The sequence below is a fragment of the Gouania willdenowi genome, unplaced genomic scaffold (genome assembly GCF_900634775.1).
Source record: "Gouania willdenowi unplaced genomic scaffold, fGouWil2.1 scaffold_200_arrow_ctg1, whole genome shotgun sequence".
Lineage (NCBI taxonomy): Eukaryota > Metazoa > Chordata > Actinopteri > Blenniiformes > Gobiesocidae > Gouania > Gouania willdenowi.
In genome coordinates, this window is record NW_021144953.1 from 48,508 (window position 1) to 68,098 (window position 19,591).

At 35.8% G+C, this 19,591-nt stretch overlaps 1 protein-coding gene across 2 annotated transcripts; it reads left to right on the forward strand.

The window, feature by feature from the left end:
- Positions 1-384: 384 nt before the first annotated feature.
- Positions 385-8,798, forward strand: LOC114458880 (glutamine synthetase-like). Of its 2 annotated transcripts, XM_028441261.1 has the most exons (7): positions 385-457; positions 1,275-1,457; positions 2,414-2,575; positions 3,447-3,593; positions 3,666-3,793; positions 7,821-8,020; positions 8,247-8,565. In XM_028441261.1, exons 2-7 carry the CDS (start codon positions 1,292-1,294, stop codon positions 8,563-8,565), a joined length of 1,122 nt encoding a protein of 373 aa, XP_028297062.1. In that variant the 5' UTR covers positions 385-457; positions 1,275-1,291. The 2 variants fall into 2 exon arrangements, with proteins under 2 accessions (XP_028297062.1, XP_028297063.1); XM_028441262.1 differs by lacking the exon at positions 385-457 and having other exon boundaries at positions 1,292-1,457; positions 8,247-8,798.
- Positions 8,799-19,591: the final 10,793 nt, after the last annotated feature.

The window sequence follows — 19,591 nt, forward strand, 5'->3', positions numbered from 1 at the left end:
AAATGTTAAAAGCAGAGAAAGTAGTGTGTGTTTAATATATAATATTTAATAACCAGATTAACAGTGAGCCACAGATAATAAAGTGTAACTTTCTCCCAGCAGGGGGCGCAACTACTTGTTTATTACTTTTCACACAAAGACGGAGTTTCACAAAAAACAGTTTTTACTTTTTCAACATGCGTTAGATATAAAATATGAATAAATATATTAATATGTGATGAAAACATGTTGTCATCAGCTGTTAGTAGCGTGTTTTCCTGTTGCCACGAGCCACACTGCACAGCAACAGGGGAGTCACGTGGTCCGCTCGACCAATCAGAGCCCGAGCTGAAGCTATAAAGCTAAGGTGCGCGCGCACACAGCAGCAGGAATGAACAACAATAGTCAGCAGCAGCAGCAGCAGCAGCAACTACACAGAGAATCTGACCTGTTATTATTTATCTTTACATAACATACGGTGAGTGATTATTATGATCTATTTATTGATTCTACATCAGCTGATGGAAGCTATCATTCAATTATTCAGTGATTAATCAATGTTCAAACTTTGATCTGATCAATACTTTATAGATATGGATAATATAGTGGGGGGGGGGTCCTTATTGTTCTTCCAATATATCTGTAACTCCATCACATATAAAGGTAAATATGGTATAGTAATAAGCTCCACCCACTCTCTCAGAATATAGACATAGATCTGCTATACATCCTATCTGGTGGACATGTCAGCTCCTCTAAATAGTCACTAAGTCAGTGTGTGTTTGGGTCTGGAACATGTTTGGGTCTTCAGTAAACTATGTAGCATATGTCTCAGCTCCCTGTCATGTGATCAGCTTAGAGCTATGAACATAGACTGTTCACATCACTAATGATTAGTGACATAGATGCATTGGTTCTAGACTCACACACTCTGGAAATATGAACATATACTTTTTTTTAAAATGACTATTTTCATTGGTCTATAAGTGCATGTGGGAATGTGAGATATAATGTGATGTTATATTTTATGGTATAAATGTTACTATTTTTATTTATGTGACCCAAACTTTAAGTTATTTCACCAAAACAATCCTTTACATGAGGCCATTGTAGCTTAGCTCTGTGTCTGATAATCATTTATTGTTCATGAGTTTGATTATATAAAAAGTGTGTGAAACGTCCTTAAAATGTGTTGAAATGACATGTAGTGACTGTTGTGTCGTGTTGACTGTTTTCTTTAATGTATCTCCATATTGTTTTATTCTACTTGATGTATAGTTTCTCTCCATCTGTAGGAGTTTGGGGTGAAACCATGGCAACCTCTGCCAGTTCTAAGCTGAACAAAGCTGTGAAGCAGCAGTACATGGAGCTCCCTCAGGGGGGGCGGGCCCAGGCCATGTACATCTGGGTGGACGGCTCTGGAGAGGAGCTCCGATGTAAGACCAGGACGTTGGATTCTGAACCCAAGACCGTTGACGGTAGGATCTGATCACTGATGTCTAGGGCTGGGCCATAGACAATAGAACTGAATAGAATAGAGTTTATTGCCATGTGCACAAGTTAAAAAGAACAGGTACAATCTAGGGCTGCACAATTAATCACATTTTAATCATGATTTTTTGTTGCCTAATTTACAACTTTGAACCAATTTTTGTGGTTTTTAAAATCTCATTTCACCTCCTTTTCCACCATTTTATTCACTTTGAACCATTTTATTAATGATTAAAACCATGATTTCCATCTTTAAGATGACTATAATAATAATAATAAATGTTCCTGGATAACAGTGGATATTATTCAGATGAATAAATAAATGTGGTTATCACAGATTCATAGAACAATAGACCATCATTTTACTGACTTTATGGATGGACCCCAAAAATCTCTCCTTTATTCCCCCTTATAGATGGTCCTGTCTCCACATGACTGTTCTTCAATGTTCATGTCTGTGTTCAACACCTTCAGCTACAGTGGGACCTTTATTTTGGAGGGTCCCTGCTCTCTGGGACCTTTATTTTGAAGGGTCCCCGCTCTATGGAACCTTTATTTTGGAGGGTCCCTGCTCTGTGGGATCTTTATTTTGGAGGGTCCCTGCTCTATGGGACCTTTATTTTGGAGGGTCCCCACTCTATGGGACCTTTATTTTGGAGGGTCCCTGCTCTCTGGGACCTTTATTTTGGAGGGTCCCTGCTCTCTGGGACCTTTATTTTGGAGGGTTGTAGCCTGAACAGGTTGAGAAGTGTCACATATATATATATATATATATATATATTAATATATTATATATATTAATCAGCTGTTTGAATTGTCTTTAGTCAGACTTCATTGAAAATGATCAAGATTGATATAAAATATTTCCATATGAGTAAAAATATTGAGATGTGTTCCATATTGCCCAGCCCTATGATGTGAAAGTGATTATTTTTCCTGTCAGATCTTCCTGAGTGGAACTTTGATGGATCCAGCACCTTCCAGTCAGAGGGTTCCAACAGTGACATGTTCCTGATCCCTGTGGCCATGTTCAGGGACCCCTTCAGGAGAGACCCCAACAAGCTGGTTCTATGTGAGGTCCTCAAGTACAACCGCAAACCAGCAGGTCTGCTTTAGAATGAAGAACATGTTTAGATGTGTGATTATTACAGCGGTGGAGTCATTTATAATTGATCATTAATTACACTTGGAATCGTTGTAATTGTAATTGTCATGTATATTTTATAAAAACTGCCAATAACAATGTATTAAACACAAACCTGGGTAAAACACATATACAGTTAATAATTATTCAAATATGTTTCCCTAGGATCATTTAAACATTTAAAATAATATAGAATAGATATAGAATATAGACAGAAAAAACAATATCAATACCAATATATTCATTGATTAGGAAGAGATGATAAATTAATAAGTTACATATCAGCTAAATTTATTTGATTTTGTGATTAATTTTTATTTATTTTAAAGAAACTTTGTTGGAGGAATTGAAACAGTTTGCTTCTAAAAATGTATAGATATTGTATAGATCATATATTGACTGTACTTTATAGCTCATTATAGACATGGGTTAAACTGACCCGTTAGCATTAGAGATGCTAACAGAAAGCTAACACAAGAGGAATGTTGCGTTTAATAAGGATTATTTATTAAAGGATCAGTAATTGTAATTGATTTTCAGTACATTGTAATTGGAAAAATGCCAGTCACTGTAATTAAATTGTAATTTATCAGAAGAATAAAGTTTAAGGATAACAGCCTCACTAACTATGAACAATCAGGGGTCAAACACATTTTGGTTCAGGGGCCAAATACGGACCAGTTTGAGCATAAGTGAGAAAAAGAGCAAATTTAACATTAATGGTTTGCACTTCTATGTATAAATCATATATAAATGAGACGTAATTGTAATTGAAAAATGTAATTGAGCCCAACCCTGGCTTATTGTGCTATTGTGAACTGTGTTTTTCCAGAAACCAACCAGCGGTTCATGTGTAAACAGATCATGAGGATGGTGGACAGCAGTGAGCCATGGTTCGGGATGGAGCAGGAGTACACCCTGCTCAGCACGGACGGACACCCCTTTGGATGGCCCACCAATGGGTTCCCCGGCCCACAAGGTGGGTACTGGTTATTCACTTAGAATGCATGTATAATAGAAGGAGTTAAAGTGTGGTTTGTGTCCCCTGCAGGGCCGTACTACTGTGGCGTGGGGGCTGATAAGGCGTATGGGAGAGACATCGTAGAGGCTCATTACAGAGCATGTCTGTACGCTGGGGTTCAGATCTGTGGAACCAACGCTGAAGTCATGCCTGCTCAGGTGATCCACACGGAACAATATCATATATATATATAACATAGAACATATATAACATAGAACACTATCACACAGAACAATATCCTATATATATATAACATAGAACATAAATCATATAGAACAATATCACATATATATATATATATATAAAACATAGAACATATATCATATAGAACAATATCACACAGAACAATATCATATATATATATATATATATATATATATATATATATATATATATATATATAACATAGAACATATATCATATAGAACAATATCATATATATATATATATATATATATATATATAACATAGAACATATATCATATAGAACAATATCACTAAAAACATGCACTCAGAGCAAGAAAAATCTTAAAAGAAAAGCTTCTACATACTGTACCTTCCTCCAGGTCAGGCTAAATTATATTTACGTCTTCAATTATTCATGTTCAATTACAACTCAATTATGATCACATTGACCGGCATTTTTTCCAATTACAATTATCATTTTTCCCCTGAAAGTCAATTATAATTACATTCTGAATTACTAATGATTTAAAAACTTTTCTTACATTTTTCTTCATGTGTTCTAAAAAAAAATTGTATTTTTTTGTTAAGTTTGCAGGTTTATCAATTGTGCACATTATTTTAGTTTGTAGGAAAAAAAACATATATATATATATATATATATATATATATATATATATATATATATATATATAGTCCAAAACATGATCTCTATGTATTAAAATATAAAAGAGTTAAGATCATCATTACATTACAATCTTTGATTTAAGGTTTTCTGGGTTTTTTTTCAAATCAAGATTTGAATCGAATTACAATTTTTAATTACAATTACTTCTTCAAGTATCCATGTTCACTTACAACCTAATTACAATTACATTAACAGGCATTTTTTTCAGTTACAATTAAAATTACAATTTTGTTCTCAATTACTAAAGTTTAATTTCAATTAATCCCAATTACTCTCCTTTAATAAATAATCCTTATTAAATTTAACCTTCCTCTTGTGTTAGCTTCCTGTTAGCATCTCTAATGCTAACGGGTCAGTTTGATCCATGTCTATAATCAGCTGTAAAATACACCAACATATTTTAATAAATATGAACTACATCTGTGTCAGACATAGAACTGTAACATAGCTCACCAAGTTTGTGTTTATTTAAATTGTAATTTTTATTGAATTTCCATGACAATTACAAAGTCAATTAAAGCTGCAAGCAGCGATGAACAGACCCTCACAACCACACACATGTCAGGATGTAGTGAACGTAGAGGTGTGTTACATGTCAGCATGTAGTGAACGTAGAGGTGTGTTACATGTCAGCATGTGGTGAACGTAGAGTTGTGTTACACATTAGGATGTAGTGAACGTAGAGGGGTGTTACACATGTCAGCATGTGGTGAACGTAGAGTTGTGTTACATGTCAGGATGTAGTGCACGTAGAGGTGTGTTACATGTCAGGATGTAGTGAACGTAGAGGTGTGTTACATGTCAGGATGTAGTGAACGTAGAGGTGTGTTACATGTCAGGATGTAGTGAACGTAGAGGTGTGTTACATGTCAGGATGTAGTGCACGTAGAGGTGTGTTACACATTAGGATGTAGTGCACGTAGAGGTGTGTTACATGTCAGGATGTAGTGCACGTAGAGGTGTGTTACACATGTCAGCATGTGGTGAACGTAGAGGTGTGTTACATGTCAGCATGTAGTGAACGTAGAGTTGTGTTACACATTAGGATGTAGTGAACGTAGAGGTGTGTTACATGTCAGCATGTGGTGAACGTAGAGGTGTGTTACATGTCAGCATGTGGTGAACGTAGAGGTGTGTTACATGTCAGGATGTAGTGAACGTAGAGTTGTGTTACATGTCAGCATGTGGTGAACGTAGAGGTGTGTTACATGTCAGCATGTGGTGAACGTAGAGGTGTGTTACATATTAGGATGTAGTGAACGTAGAGGTGTGTTACATGTCAGGATGTAGTGCACGTAGAGGTGTGTTACATGTCAGGATGTGGCAGAAATATTAAAGTGTTGAGACGTAGCTGACCATTATCAAGGATTATATCACAAATTTTCCTGCATGTTTTGTGCAAATATAATGTCTATGATTTATTTTTAATAAGTGGTGCTATGACTATGAATGACGGTTGGGTTAAACTATAAATTATTTTAGCATACAAATGAAAGCTGCTATAAATAATTAGCATCTACTTAGCTGTACAAACTCTGAATAACTTCCATAAGCGTAGCACATCATCCAAATGAACAGGATGCTAAGAGGAATATTTACATCTATATAGATTCAACTTTATTGTCAAGATTGTTTTATAACACAACCAAATAATAACATAAACCAAATGTATGATTAATATAAAAATATGAATGTGTGAAGTACTTTAACAGTGCAGAGTTGGATGCAAGACTTATCTACCTATAAAAGCAAGGAATGGGTGTGTGTGTGTGTGCGACAGTGCTGAGACTTTCAACATGGCTGCTGCTTGTTTTAAGGGTGTGCAACGTCAGATTTGTTTGGACTGCAATATTACCTTTAATGAATTATTTCATAAATAAATGCTTTACATATGCCGTTAGAGTCATTCTGTCTCTTAGCAAGATAACTTGAACGGATTTTCAGGAAACTTGATAAATGGGACAAGTGTTACGACCCCCTCTAGAATTTGAGGTCAAGGCTTGAGGGGCTGCAACATAAACAAGACACCACAGCGAAATCAAAGGTTATCGAAAGTATTTATTAACAAAATTCTAAAAGTACCAACAGAGCAAACTAAAGGAACTGGAGACCCTGGCCAAACTAAACCAAAGTAGGGAGGACACTGGGCCAACCCTATACAGGGCCGTCGTCCCAGCGTCCACCCTCTAAACTACAAAAACATACAAAAGACTAAAACTACCAGAACACGAAAACAGGACTACCAGAAATCTCCAGCCCAAACTAAAATAACAAACTTACAAAACTGTCCAGTGGGAGCTGAAAAACTCTCCCCACACGTCTGCTACTGGTCAGTTATTGTGCCTCCCGCTTTCTGGTCCTCTCAGCCCTTTATAAGCTCCTCCTCCTTCTCCTACCTGATTACTGATGTGAGTCAGGTGTGTTAGGAGAGAAGAGGAAGGACAGGCTTAGAGGCCAGGAGGCACCAGCCGTAACAACATGGAACAGGTGATCAAATGTCAATGTTCTAGCGACCAATATGTATATATGTATATGTGTATATGTATATGTGTATATGTGTATATGTATATATGTATATATATATATATCCCATTCAATTTCCCATCCACACTTTGGAACTTCTTGTTGATGATGTCATAGGTCCTCTCAGAGTCAAACAGCTCACTGTTGGCAGGTAGTCATGGTAACACAGTGTTCTACACTGATGATGTCATCAGTGCCAGCTGGGAGGAAATACATATTTCAAGGGGGGCATTGAGTCATTTTGCCATTCACATGCCCAATAGTCCTAATATGCGTTCAAATTTTCATTTTCAAAAATATGATAACTTTTTTGTAGTAATAATAATCATAATAATAAAAATGAGGTGCATTACAATAGGGTCCAACACACCGTTGTGCTCGGGCCCTAATTATCTGAACTCAGTTAGAATTCAATCATGATTACAACAGAAACTTATTTTTTCATTTACGATTATAATTATAATTACATCATAAATTATTGTGTTCATAAGCATATATGTAGCTTATATTATAATTATAACTTGTATATGGGTAGTATTTAATGTATGTATGTATGTATAGGTGCATATATGCAATCTATATATATATATATATATATAGTAGCTCATATATGAAATTGTTTTACTCATAAGAGGATTAATGAGTCAGACTTCTTCCTACTCCTTTTTTAACATGTAAATGTTATATTGAAATCTTGTTTTGTGACATTTTTTTTATCATTATATATGTATTGTTTTTGGTTTTACATGTAAAATAATGAATAAAATATATCCAAACCCTTTGTGTTTCAGTGGGAGTTCCAGGTGGGACCATGTGTGGGCATCAACATGGGGGACCACCTGTGGATCGCTCGTTTCATCCTCCACAGGGTCAGCGAGGACTTTGGTGTGGTCGTTTCCTTTGATCCTAAACCCATCTCTGGGAACTGGAACGGAGCTGGGTGTCACACCAACTTTAGCACCAAGGGGATGCGTGAGGACGGGGGTCTAAAGTAAGGATTTATCAACATTGTCATGATTGTTGTGTTTTTTCTCTATTTACCAAAGTTAGTTTCTTTTTTTCACTTGTGTGGAATTGTTTAACAACTGTAAAGTGTAAGTGAGTTTTTGAAAATCTTATGAAATAAAAAGTATTATTATTATTATTATTGTTATGTGACTCAGTGATGGAAAGGTCTTTAAACGCATCACTAACTCATGTGTTTACTTCCTGTCCAGAGTCATTGAAGAGTCCATTGAAAGACTCGCTAGGAGACACAAGTATCACATCCAGGCGTACGACCCCAAAGGGGGGCTGGACAACGCCCGGCGTCTAACGGGTCACCACGAGACCTCCAACATCAAGGAGTTCACAGCAGGGGTCGCAAACCGCGGTGCCAGCATTCGCATCCCTCGCTCTGTAGGCCAGGACAAGAAGGGCTACTTCGAGGACCGGCGTCCGTCCGCTAACTGTGACCCCTACATCGTGACGGAGGCGCTGGTTCGCACGTGTGTTCTGAAGGAGGAGGGCCACGAACCCCACAACTACAGGAAATGATCTGAAGGCTTCTTTATTACGTGTTTCTAAACGTTAACATGTTTTTTAATGTACATTCAACATGTTATCATCATAGAGTCAAAGTACCTCATTGTTCAAATCATATCAACACTGTACAACACTGGTGTCAAACTCAAGGCTTGGGGGCCAAATCCTGCCCTTTAGAGCATTTCATTTGGCCCTCAGGAGAAAGTAAAAAAATACTTTTTTATTACACAAATTCAATCAAACTCCACAATATTAGCAGCACTCACATTTTCACATGATGGAAGTCATTTTTCATCTCAAATTGTTAAAAGAACTCTAAATTTACCCAAAATCCTGCAATTTTCCTTAAATTATTTAACAAAATGTCCCCAAATTTCATAAAAATTGCCTACAAAATCAAATACATTTGAAGTGAAGATACTTTAATATTATCATAGGTTATCATTTATTTATATGCAATAATGATTAAATTACTGTACTACTTTATGTTTGGCCCCTGAATTAAAATGAGTTTGACACGCCTGCATTAATCATCTCATTTATTCATCAAGTAAAAATGACATTGTGTCAATGAAAAAGAATTCAGGTGTCGATACTGTATCTCACATACACATGGAAACACATGATGACAGAACCTTTTCAATCTCAAATGAAAAAATCTTGCAAATTTCCTCAAATTAATCAACTAAATTAATTAACAATTGTCAATAATATCAGGGGAATGTAAGTGAATTTAAGTTTATAGTCACTTAATGCTTTGATATTGTCTGTATCTTGTATGAATGTTGAAATTGTTCATTTTTCTGCTTAAAATCTGTGACCTACTTAAGATCAAACATTTGGTCCCTGAACTAAACTGAGTTCAAACTAAACTGAGTTCAAACTAAACTGAGTTCAAACTAAACTGAGTTCAAACTAAACTGAGTTCAAACTAAACTGAGTTCAAACTAAACTGCTGAAAGCTTTTGGTTTTACAGTCTCAGTATTTTGTGCATATTGATCATATTGTCTTTTTTACACAGTAAATTGTTGACCTTTGATAAACAGCTTCTATTTTTACCTCTGACTGTTGCATCGATCAGCTGATGTAGATTATCATCTAAATCAATCCTGGTGGAATGTCAGGAGGTTGTAGTTTAGCTACTAACAGTTAGCATGTGAGCACAGTTTAAACTATGTCTATAGACTCAGTCATACTGTATGTATGATAAAAAGCTTTACAATAACAACACACAATTACACTGTACGTATCATAATTATTATGATTACATTTGACACAAACACTTCCCTATTTAAGTATGCTTAGAGCATACTTCTTTTAAAATAAAAATGAGAAACTATGCTTTCAGTTTACATTTCATGTACTTATTAGAGATACACTTAAAAGCCATATATTTCATATTTAAATGACCTGTAAGTATATTCAGCTTGTTAATGTGCAGATTTCAGTGATTACAGCCTAATAAATACCTTTCATCACCAATGGTTTTATAGACATAAAATGAAACACATTATTATTTTATTTTGTTGTAAACTCTAAATTTTTTATTAAACAAACGAAACACAGTAGAAAAGTGAAGTTAACCAGTCTACGTGAAATAAAGTTAAAAGTATATCACAGTGTATATTATAACAATAAGTACTAATTTAATGGTTAGATTGTAGTATAATAATTCTAGTACAGTATTAGTATACTATAAGTTTACTTGCAGTATAAAATAAAGCTTTTGCTAAACTAAAATTGGGCCAATTTACTGCCAAGAAATATTGAAAAAGTACACGTTGATGTATACTTCTAGTATATTAGATTAGTGTACTTGTACCTCAAAGTGTACTGAGCAAAATATACTTAAACTATACATAAGTATACTTAGTATAATGCACTTTAGATGTACATGTTTTTGGTAAAGGCTGACTCATCATATCATAAAGTAAACAAAGAGAAAACTCAATTAAATCTTTTATTCTTTCTTTTAATAAAACTGATAAATCATTGATTAAGTTTTGACCTTTAACACATTGACCATGAATTAGTTGGTTGACAAAAAGAAATGATTTTCATACTTTAATCACCTAAATTATTGGAAAAGTAGCAACAAGTTTTTTTAAACAATGTCACAAAAAATAAGGTGTAGAATAATAATTAAAATATTAAAAAATACACCTTATTCAGCTGAACAGAAACCAGTGGTTCTCAACCTTTAGAGGTCATGGCCTTCAAAATAAAGGTCCCACAGAGTGGGGACCCTCCAAAATAAAGGTCCCAGAGAGCAGGGACTCTCCAAAATAAAGGTTCCATAGAGCAGGGACCCCCACTGTAGCTGAAGGTGGTTGAACACAGACATGAACATTGAAGAACAGTCATGTGGAGACAGGACCATCTATAAGGGGGAATAAAGGAGAGATTTTTGGGGTCCATCCATAAAGTCAGTAAAATGATGGTCTATTGTTCTATGAATCTGTGATAACCACATTTATTTATTCATCTGAATAATATCCACTGTTATCCAGGAACATTTATTATTATTATTATAGTCATCTTAAAGATGGAAATCCTGGTTTTAATCACTAATAAAATGGTTCAAAGTGAATAAAAATGGTGGAAAAGGAGGTGAAATGAGATTTTAAAAACACAGAAATTGGTTAAAAGTTTTAAATTGTGAGTAATGGAATTTAAAAAAGTTGGGAAAACTGGCAAAAATAAACAGTGTCAGAGCGTAGACATATTTATATCAAATACAGATGTTGAGGTGGTGAACGGGCGTCTGAATTCTTTTTACAAACAGAAAAAAACAAAAATGCATTGTTTAGACAAAGAAAAATCTCCATGGAGATCTGATGTTTATGTAAATGAGCACCTTACCAAAAAAAAATGCTGACATCAACCTAAGTGCACGTTTCCTAAAGAAGCAGAAGAAAATCCAGTCAGCGTAGACAACAAAGTGTAAGGTGTTGATGAAGATAAAGGGTCACCATCAGATGGTGTCTATCAGTGTGGCTCATCTATTATTTATGATTATGGATCATGTGAAGAACTTGACTATTGAAACTTGACAACATCTAGAAATGAAAAGAACAACAATGATAGTGATAGTTGGAACTTTAAAACATTTAACTTCACTGATGTAGGAACCCTGGTCGATGGTCAAAAGGCGGTAAAAACACTGTCGCACGTTTGGAATTTTATTACACTTTTATGACTCAAAAACAGACAATGGAAAAATGGACCAAGGAACATTTCTTCAAATCCCAGCCATCCTTCCTGCAGACTTTTTGCTGACACCCATCCTCCCCAAAGAACAGACATCCCACAGAGATAACAGGGATGTAACCTGACACCCTACACCAGAGACATCCTCTTCAACATGAAGATTAAAAAGGAAGAAATAAAAATAAAACCTATACACCATCTGATGCTTTAAAGGCAGAACTGTGATTTAAACGAATTTCACACATGGGACCTCGATTTTAACCATTTGTCTACAGGAAAGAGACTCATCGTGTGCCTCCATCTGACATATTTAAGCACTAATGCATCACATTTCAAGGGAAATGTTTATAACTTCATATTCCATGATCATTGATCAAAGTGTATTTGTCCTCCTTTGTTATGCTTAAAGCTAGAAATAATTCAAATCAGTCATTTAAGGGATAATCAATTGAAAGTCATTTTTCAAGGGTTCATGCAATTGGCACACACCCATGCTCCATTTTAGACCTAACATGGTAACACCCTATCTAGTTTTATGACTCTTTGTTTAAGAAGCACATGTGGGATAGCCACACCATTTTGTCTTCTTTACAGGAAAGTTAAGCCTCCCGCTTCTTTCTGCCAGCCAATCAGGTTTCACTCATTCCCACACTGCAGATGTGTTTTGACCAATTAGATAACCTCTTGACATGTTTATAAAAGGCCTCGCTCCCCCTTATCTCGCGCTCTTACTACCCTCTTACTTCTCTCTTACGTCTCTGTCTAGTCCTCCTCTTTGCATCTGACTTAACAGTTAGATGTTATTCAGTTTAGTGATGCTGAATTTTTGAGATATTGATTGAACTTCTCTCCAGTCAGGAAGTGGCTACTAGTCACTTCCACAATGACTAACTTTAAGTTTTATCTCCATTTTTGAAATTAAACACTGTAGTACACACTATAGTACACACTGTAGTACACACTGTAGTACACACTATAGTACACACTATAGTACACACTATAGAACACACTGTAGCACACACTATAGAACACACTGTAGTACACACTATAGTACACACTGTAGTACACACTATAGTACACACTATAGAACACACTGTAGTACACACTATAGAACACACTGTAGTACACACTATAGTACACACTGTAGTACACACTATAGTACACACTATAGAACACACTGTAGCACACACTATAGAACACACTGTAGTACACACTATAGAACACACTGTAGTACACACTATAGTACACACTGTAGTACACACTATAGTACACACTATAGAACACACTGTAGCACACACTATAGAACACACTGTAGCACACACTATAGAACACACTGTAGTACACACTATAGAACACACTGTAGTACACACTATAGTACACACTGTAGTACACACTATAGTACACACTATAGAATACACTGTAGTACACACTATAGAACACACTGTAGTACACACTATAGTACACACTATAGTACACACTATAGAATACACTGTAGTACACACTATAGAACACACTGTAGTACACACTATAGAACACACTGTAGTACACACTATAGTACACACTGTAGTACACACTATAGAACACACTGTAGTACACACTGTAGTACACACTATAGAACACACTGTAATACACACTATAGTACACACTATAGAACACACTGTAGTACACACTGTAGTACACACTATAGTACACACTGTAGTACACACTGTTGTACACACTATATAACACACTGTAGTACACACTGTAGTACACACTATAGAACACACTGTAGTACACACTGTAGTACACACTATAGAACACACTGTAGTACACACTGTAGTACACACTATAGAACACACTGTAGTACACACTGTAGTACACACTATAGAACACACTGTAGAACACACTGTAGTACACACTATAGAACACACTATAATACACACTATAGTACACACTGTAGTACATACTATAGTACACACTATAGTACACACTGTAGTACACACTGTAGTACACACTATAGTACACACTGTAGTACACACTGTTGTACACACTATATAACACACTGTAGTACACACTGTAGTACACACTATAGAACACACTGTAGTACACACTGTAGTACACACTATAGAACACACTGTAGAACACACTGTAGTACACACTATAGAACACACTATTATACACACTATAGTACACACTGTAGTATATACTATAGTACACACTATAGTACACACTGTAGTACACACTGTAGTACACACTATTTTACACACTGTAGTACACACTGTAGAACACACTGTAGTACACACTGCAGTACACACTGTAGTACACACTGTAGTACACATTATTATACACACTATAGTACACACTGTAGTACATACTATAGTACACACTATAGTACACACTGTAGTACACACTGTAGTACACACTATGATACACACTGTAGTACACACTATAGAACACAATGTAGTACACACTGTAGTACACAATATAGAACACACTGTAGTACACACTGTAGTACACACTATAGTACACACTGTAGTACACACTGTAGTACACACTATAGAACACACTTTAGTACACGCTATTATACACACTATAGTACACACTGTAGTACATACTATAGTACACACTATAGTACACACTGTAGTACACACTGTAGTACACACTATTTTACACACTGTAGTACACACTATAGAACACACTGTAGTACACACTATAGAACACACTGTAGTACACACTATAGAACACACTATAGAACACACTGTAGTACACACTGTAGTACACACTGTAGAACACACTGTAGAACACATTGTAGTACACACTGTAGTACACACTATAGAACACACTATAGAACACACTGTAGTACACACTGTAGTACACACTGTAGAACACACTGTAGAACACATTGTAGTACACACTGTAGTACACACTGTAGTACACACTTTAGTACACACTATTATACACACTATAGTACACACTGTAGTACATACTATAGTACACACTATAGTACACACTGTAGTACACACTATTTTACACACTGTAGTACACACTATAGAACACACTGTAGTACACACTGTAGTACACACTGTAGTACACACTGTAGTACACACTATAGAACACACTGTAGTACACACTATAGAACACACTATAGAACACACTGTAGTACACACTGTAGTACACACTGTAGAACACACTGTAGTACACACTGTAGTACACACTGTAGTACACACTATAGAACACACTGTAGTACACACTATAGAACACACTATAGAACACACTGTAGTACACACTGTAGTACACACTGTAGTACACACTGTAGAACACACTATTATACACACTATAGTACACACTGTAGTACATACTATAGTACACACTGTAGTACACACTGTAGTACACACTGTAGTACACACTATAGAACACACTGTAGTACACACTATAGAACACACTATAGAACACACTGTAGTACACACTGTAGTACACACTATTATACACACTATAGTACACACTGTAGTACATACTATAGTACACACTGTAGTACACACTGTAGTACACACTATTATACACACTATAGTACACACTGTAGTACATACTATAGTACACACTATAGTACACGCTGTGTTTTTATTGACATTTAAACCTTTATTAAACCTCTATTCTGACGTCAAGAACCCACTACAAAAACAGGGAACTGTAACAATTAATTAAAATAAAGTGATCTAGGACACTTAAAACTCAATTCTAGATGGCACCTCTGGCAACGAACATATTAAAATTTAATAATTAATATTTTTGAATATTAATCATCCCTTGTTCCCCTACACTGACCATAATATTTATGATTTTGAACAAGATGTTGACCCTGAAAACAATGATATTAAATTATTCCTGAGATATGACTGAGCTCTGAATGGGTATGAACTGATTTATATAAATAAGGAACAAAAACAACACATTTTTGTAAAAGTACACTTGTGTTCTACGCTTTGATGTTTGGTCCCTGACTAACTCTAGAAACACACATCATAACAAAACATCTTTACCTTTGAAATGTTGGAAATGTCTAACATTAATTTCCTCTTTCATATTCTTTGAACTCAGTGCATTCTTAGTGAGCAGACGTAGATATTAATATATAGTTTAGATCAGATCAAATCATCTATAAAAAGCAAAAGAAAGAAATCCTGACGCCTTGAGCATTGTTGCCATGGGTTACAATCTGGTATGTGTGGAGAGGAGGGGGCGGGGCTCTGTACCAACATGTAGCATAACAGCCTTCTGTACACTATAGTACACACTATAGTACACAATATAGTACACACAGTAGCACACACTGTAATACACACTATAGTAAACACTATAGAACACACTGTAGTACACACTATATAACACACTGCAGTACACACTATAGTACACACTATAGTACACACTATAGAACACACTATAGTACACACTAAAGAACACACTGTAGTACACAGTATAGAACACACTATAGTACACACTATAGTACACAATATAGTACACACAGTAGTACACACTGTAGTACACACAGTAGCACACACTGTAATACACACTATAGTAAATACTATAGAACACACTGTAGTACACACTATATAACACACTGCAGTACACACTATAGTACACACTATAGTACACACTATAGAACACACTATAGTACACACTAAAGAACACACTGTAGTACACAGTATAGAACACACTATAGTACACACTATAGAACACACTGTAGTACACACTATATAACACACTGTAGTACACACTATAGTACACACTATAGTACACACTATAGAACACACTATAGCACACACTAAAGAACACACTGTAGTACACACTATAGTACACACTGTAGTACACACTATAGTACACACTGTAGTACACACTATAGAACACACTGTAGTACACACTATAGTACACACTGTAGTACACACTGTAGTACACACTATAGTACACACTGTAGTACACACTATAGAACACACTGTAGTACACACTGTAGTACACACTATAGTACACACTATAGTACACACTGTAGTACACACTATAGTACACACTATAGAACACACTATAGTACACACTATAGTACACACTGTAGTACACACTATAGTACACACTGTAGTACACACTATAGAACACACTGTAGTACACACTATAGTACACACTGTAGTACACACTGTAGTACACACTATAGTACACACTGTAGTACACACTATAGAACACACTGTAGTACACACTACAGTACACACTGTAGTACACACTGTAGTACACACTATAGTACACACTGTAATACACACTATAGTACACACTATAGAACACACTGTAGTACACACTGTAGTACACACTATAGAACACACTGTAATACACACTATAGTACACACTATAGAACACACTGTAGTACACACTGTAGTACACACTATAGTACACACTGTAGTACACACTGTTGTACACACTGTAGAACACACTGTAGAACACACTGTAGTACACACTGTAGTACACACTATAGTACACACTATAGTACACACTGTATTACACACTGTAGTACACACTATAGTACACACTGTAGTACACACTGTAGTACACATTATAATACACACTGTAGTATACACTGTAGTACACACTGTAGAACACACTATAGAACACACTATAGTACACACTATAGAACACACTGTAGTACACACTATAGTACACACTATAGAACACACTGTAGTACACACTGTAGTACACACTATTATACACACTGTAGTACACACTATATAACACACTGTAGTACACACTGTAGTACACACTATAGAACACACTGTAGTACACACTGTAGTACACACTATAGAACACACTGTAGAACACACTGTAGTACACACTGTAGTACACACTATAGAACACACTATTATACACACTATAGTACACACTGTAGTACATACTATAGTACACACTGTAGTACATACTATAGTACACACTGTAGTACACACTGTAGTACACACTATGATACACACTGTAGTACACACTATAGAACACAATGTATTACACACTGTAGTACACACTATAGAACACACTGTAGTACACACTGTAGTACACACTATAGTACACACTGTAGTACACACTGTAGTACACACTATAGAACACACTGTAGTACACACTGTAGTACAAACTGTAGTACACACTATAGTACACACTATAGAACACACTATAGTACACACTATAGTACACACTATAGAACACACTATAGTACACACTGTAGTACACACTGTAGTACACACTATAGAACACACTGTAGTACACACTGTAGTACACACTATAGAACACACTGTAGTACACACTGTAGTACACACTGTAGTACACACTATAGAACACACTGTAGTACACACTGTAGTACACACTGTAGTACACACTATAGAACACACTGTAGTACACACTGTAGTACACACTATAGAACACACTGTAGTACAAACTATAGAACACACTGTAGTACAAACTATAGAACACACTGTAGTACAAACTATAGAACACACTGTAGTACAAACTATAGAACACACTAAAAGTACACTTGTGTTCTACGCTTTGATGTTTGGTCCCTGACTAACTCTAGAAACACACATCATAACAAAACATCATTACCTTTGAAATGTTGGAAATGTCTAACATTAATTTCCTCTTTCATATTCTTTGAACTCAGTGCATTCTTAGTGAGCAGACGTAGATATTAATATATAGTTTAGATCAGATCAAATCATCTATAAAAAGCAAAAGAAAGAAATCCTGACGCCTTGAGCATTGTTGCCATGGGTTACAATCTGGTATGTGTGGAGAGGAGGGGGCGGGGGCTCTGTACCAACATGTAGCATAACAGCCTTCTGTACACTATAGTACACAATATAGTACACACAGTAGTACACACTGTAGTACACACAGTAGCACACACTGTAATACACACTATAGTAAATACTATAGAACACACTGTAGTACACACTATATAACACACTGCAGTACACACTATAGTACACACTATAGTACACACTATAGAACACACTATAGTACACACTAAAGAACACACTGTAGTACACAGTATAGAACACACTATAGTACACACTATAGAACACACTGTAGTACACACTATATAACACACTGTAGTACACACTATAGTACACACTATAGTACACACTATAGAACACACTATAGCACACACTAAAGAACACACTGTAGTACACACTATAGTACACACTGTAGTACACACTATAGTACACACTGTAGTACACACTATAGAACACACTGTAGTACACACTATAGTACACACTGTAGTACACACTGTAGTACACACTATAGTACACACTGTAGTACACACTATAGAACACACTGTAGTACACACTGTAGTACACACTATAGTACACACTATAGTACACACTGTAGTACACACTATAGTACACACTATAGAACACACTATAGTACACACTATAGTACACACTGTAGTACACACTATAGTACACACTGTAGTACACACTATAGAACACACTGTAGTACACACTATAGTACACACTGTAGTACACACTGTAGTACACACTATAGTACACACTGTAGTACACACTATAGAACACACTGTAGTACACACTACAGTACACACTGTAGTACACACTGTAGTACACACTATAGTACACACTGTAATACACACTATAGTACACACTATAGAACACACTGTAGTACACACTGTAGTACACACTATAGAACACACTGTAATACACACTATAGAACACACTGTAGTACACACTGTAGTACACACTATAGTACACACTGTAGTACACACTGTTGTACACACTGTAGAACACACTGTAGAACACACTGTAGTACACACTG

What these genes read in the sequence shown, in the direction of transcription:
- LOC114458880 (XM_028441261.1), top strand. Translation starts at nt 1,292, where the DNA reads ATGGCAACCTCTGCCAGTTCTAAGCTGAACAAAGCTGTGAAGCAGCAG. An exon ending in TGGGTTCCCCGGCCCACAAG is followed by an intron (nt 3,594 to 3,665) that starts GTGGGTACTGGT and finishes TGTCCCCTGCAG; the next exon opens with GGCCGTACTACTGTGGCGTG. An exon ending in CTGAAGTCATGCCTGCTCAG is followed by an intron (nt 3,794 to 7,820) that starts GTGATCCACACG and finishes TTTGTGTTTCAG; the next exon opens with TGGGAGTTCCAGGTGGGACC.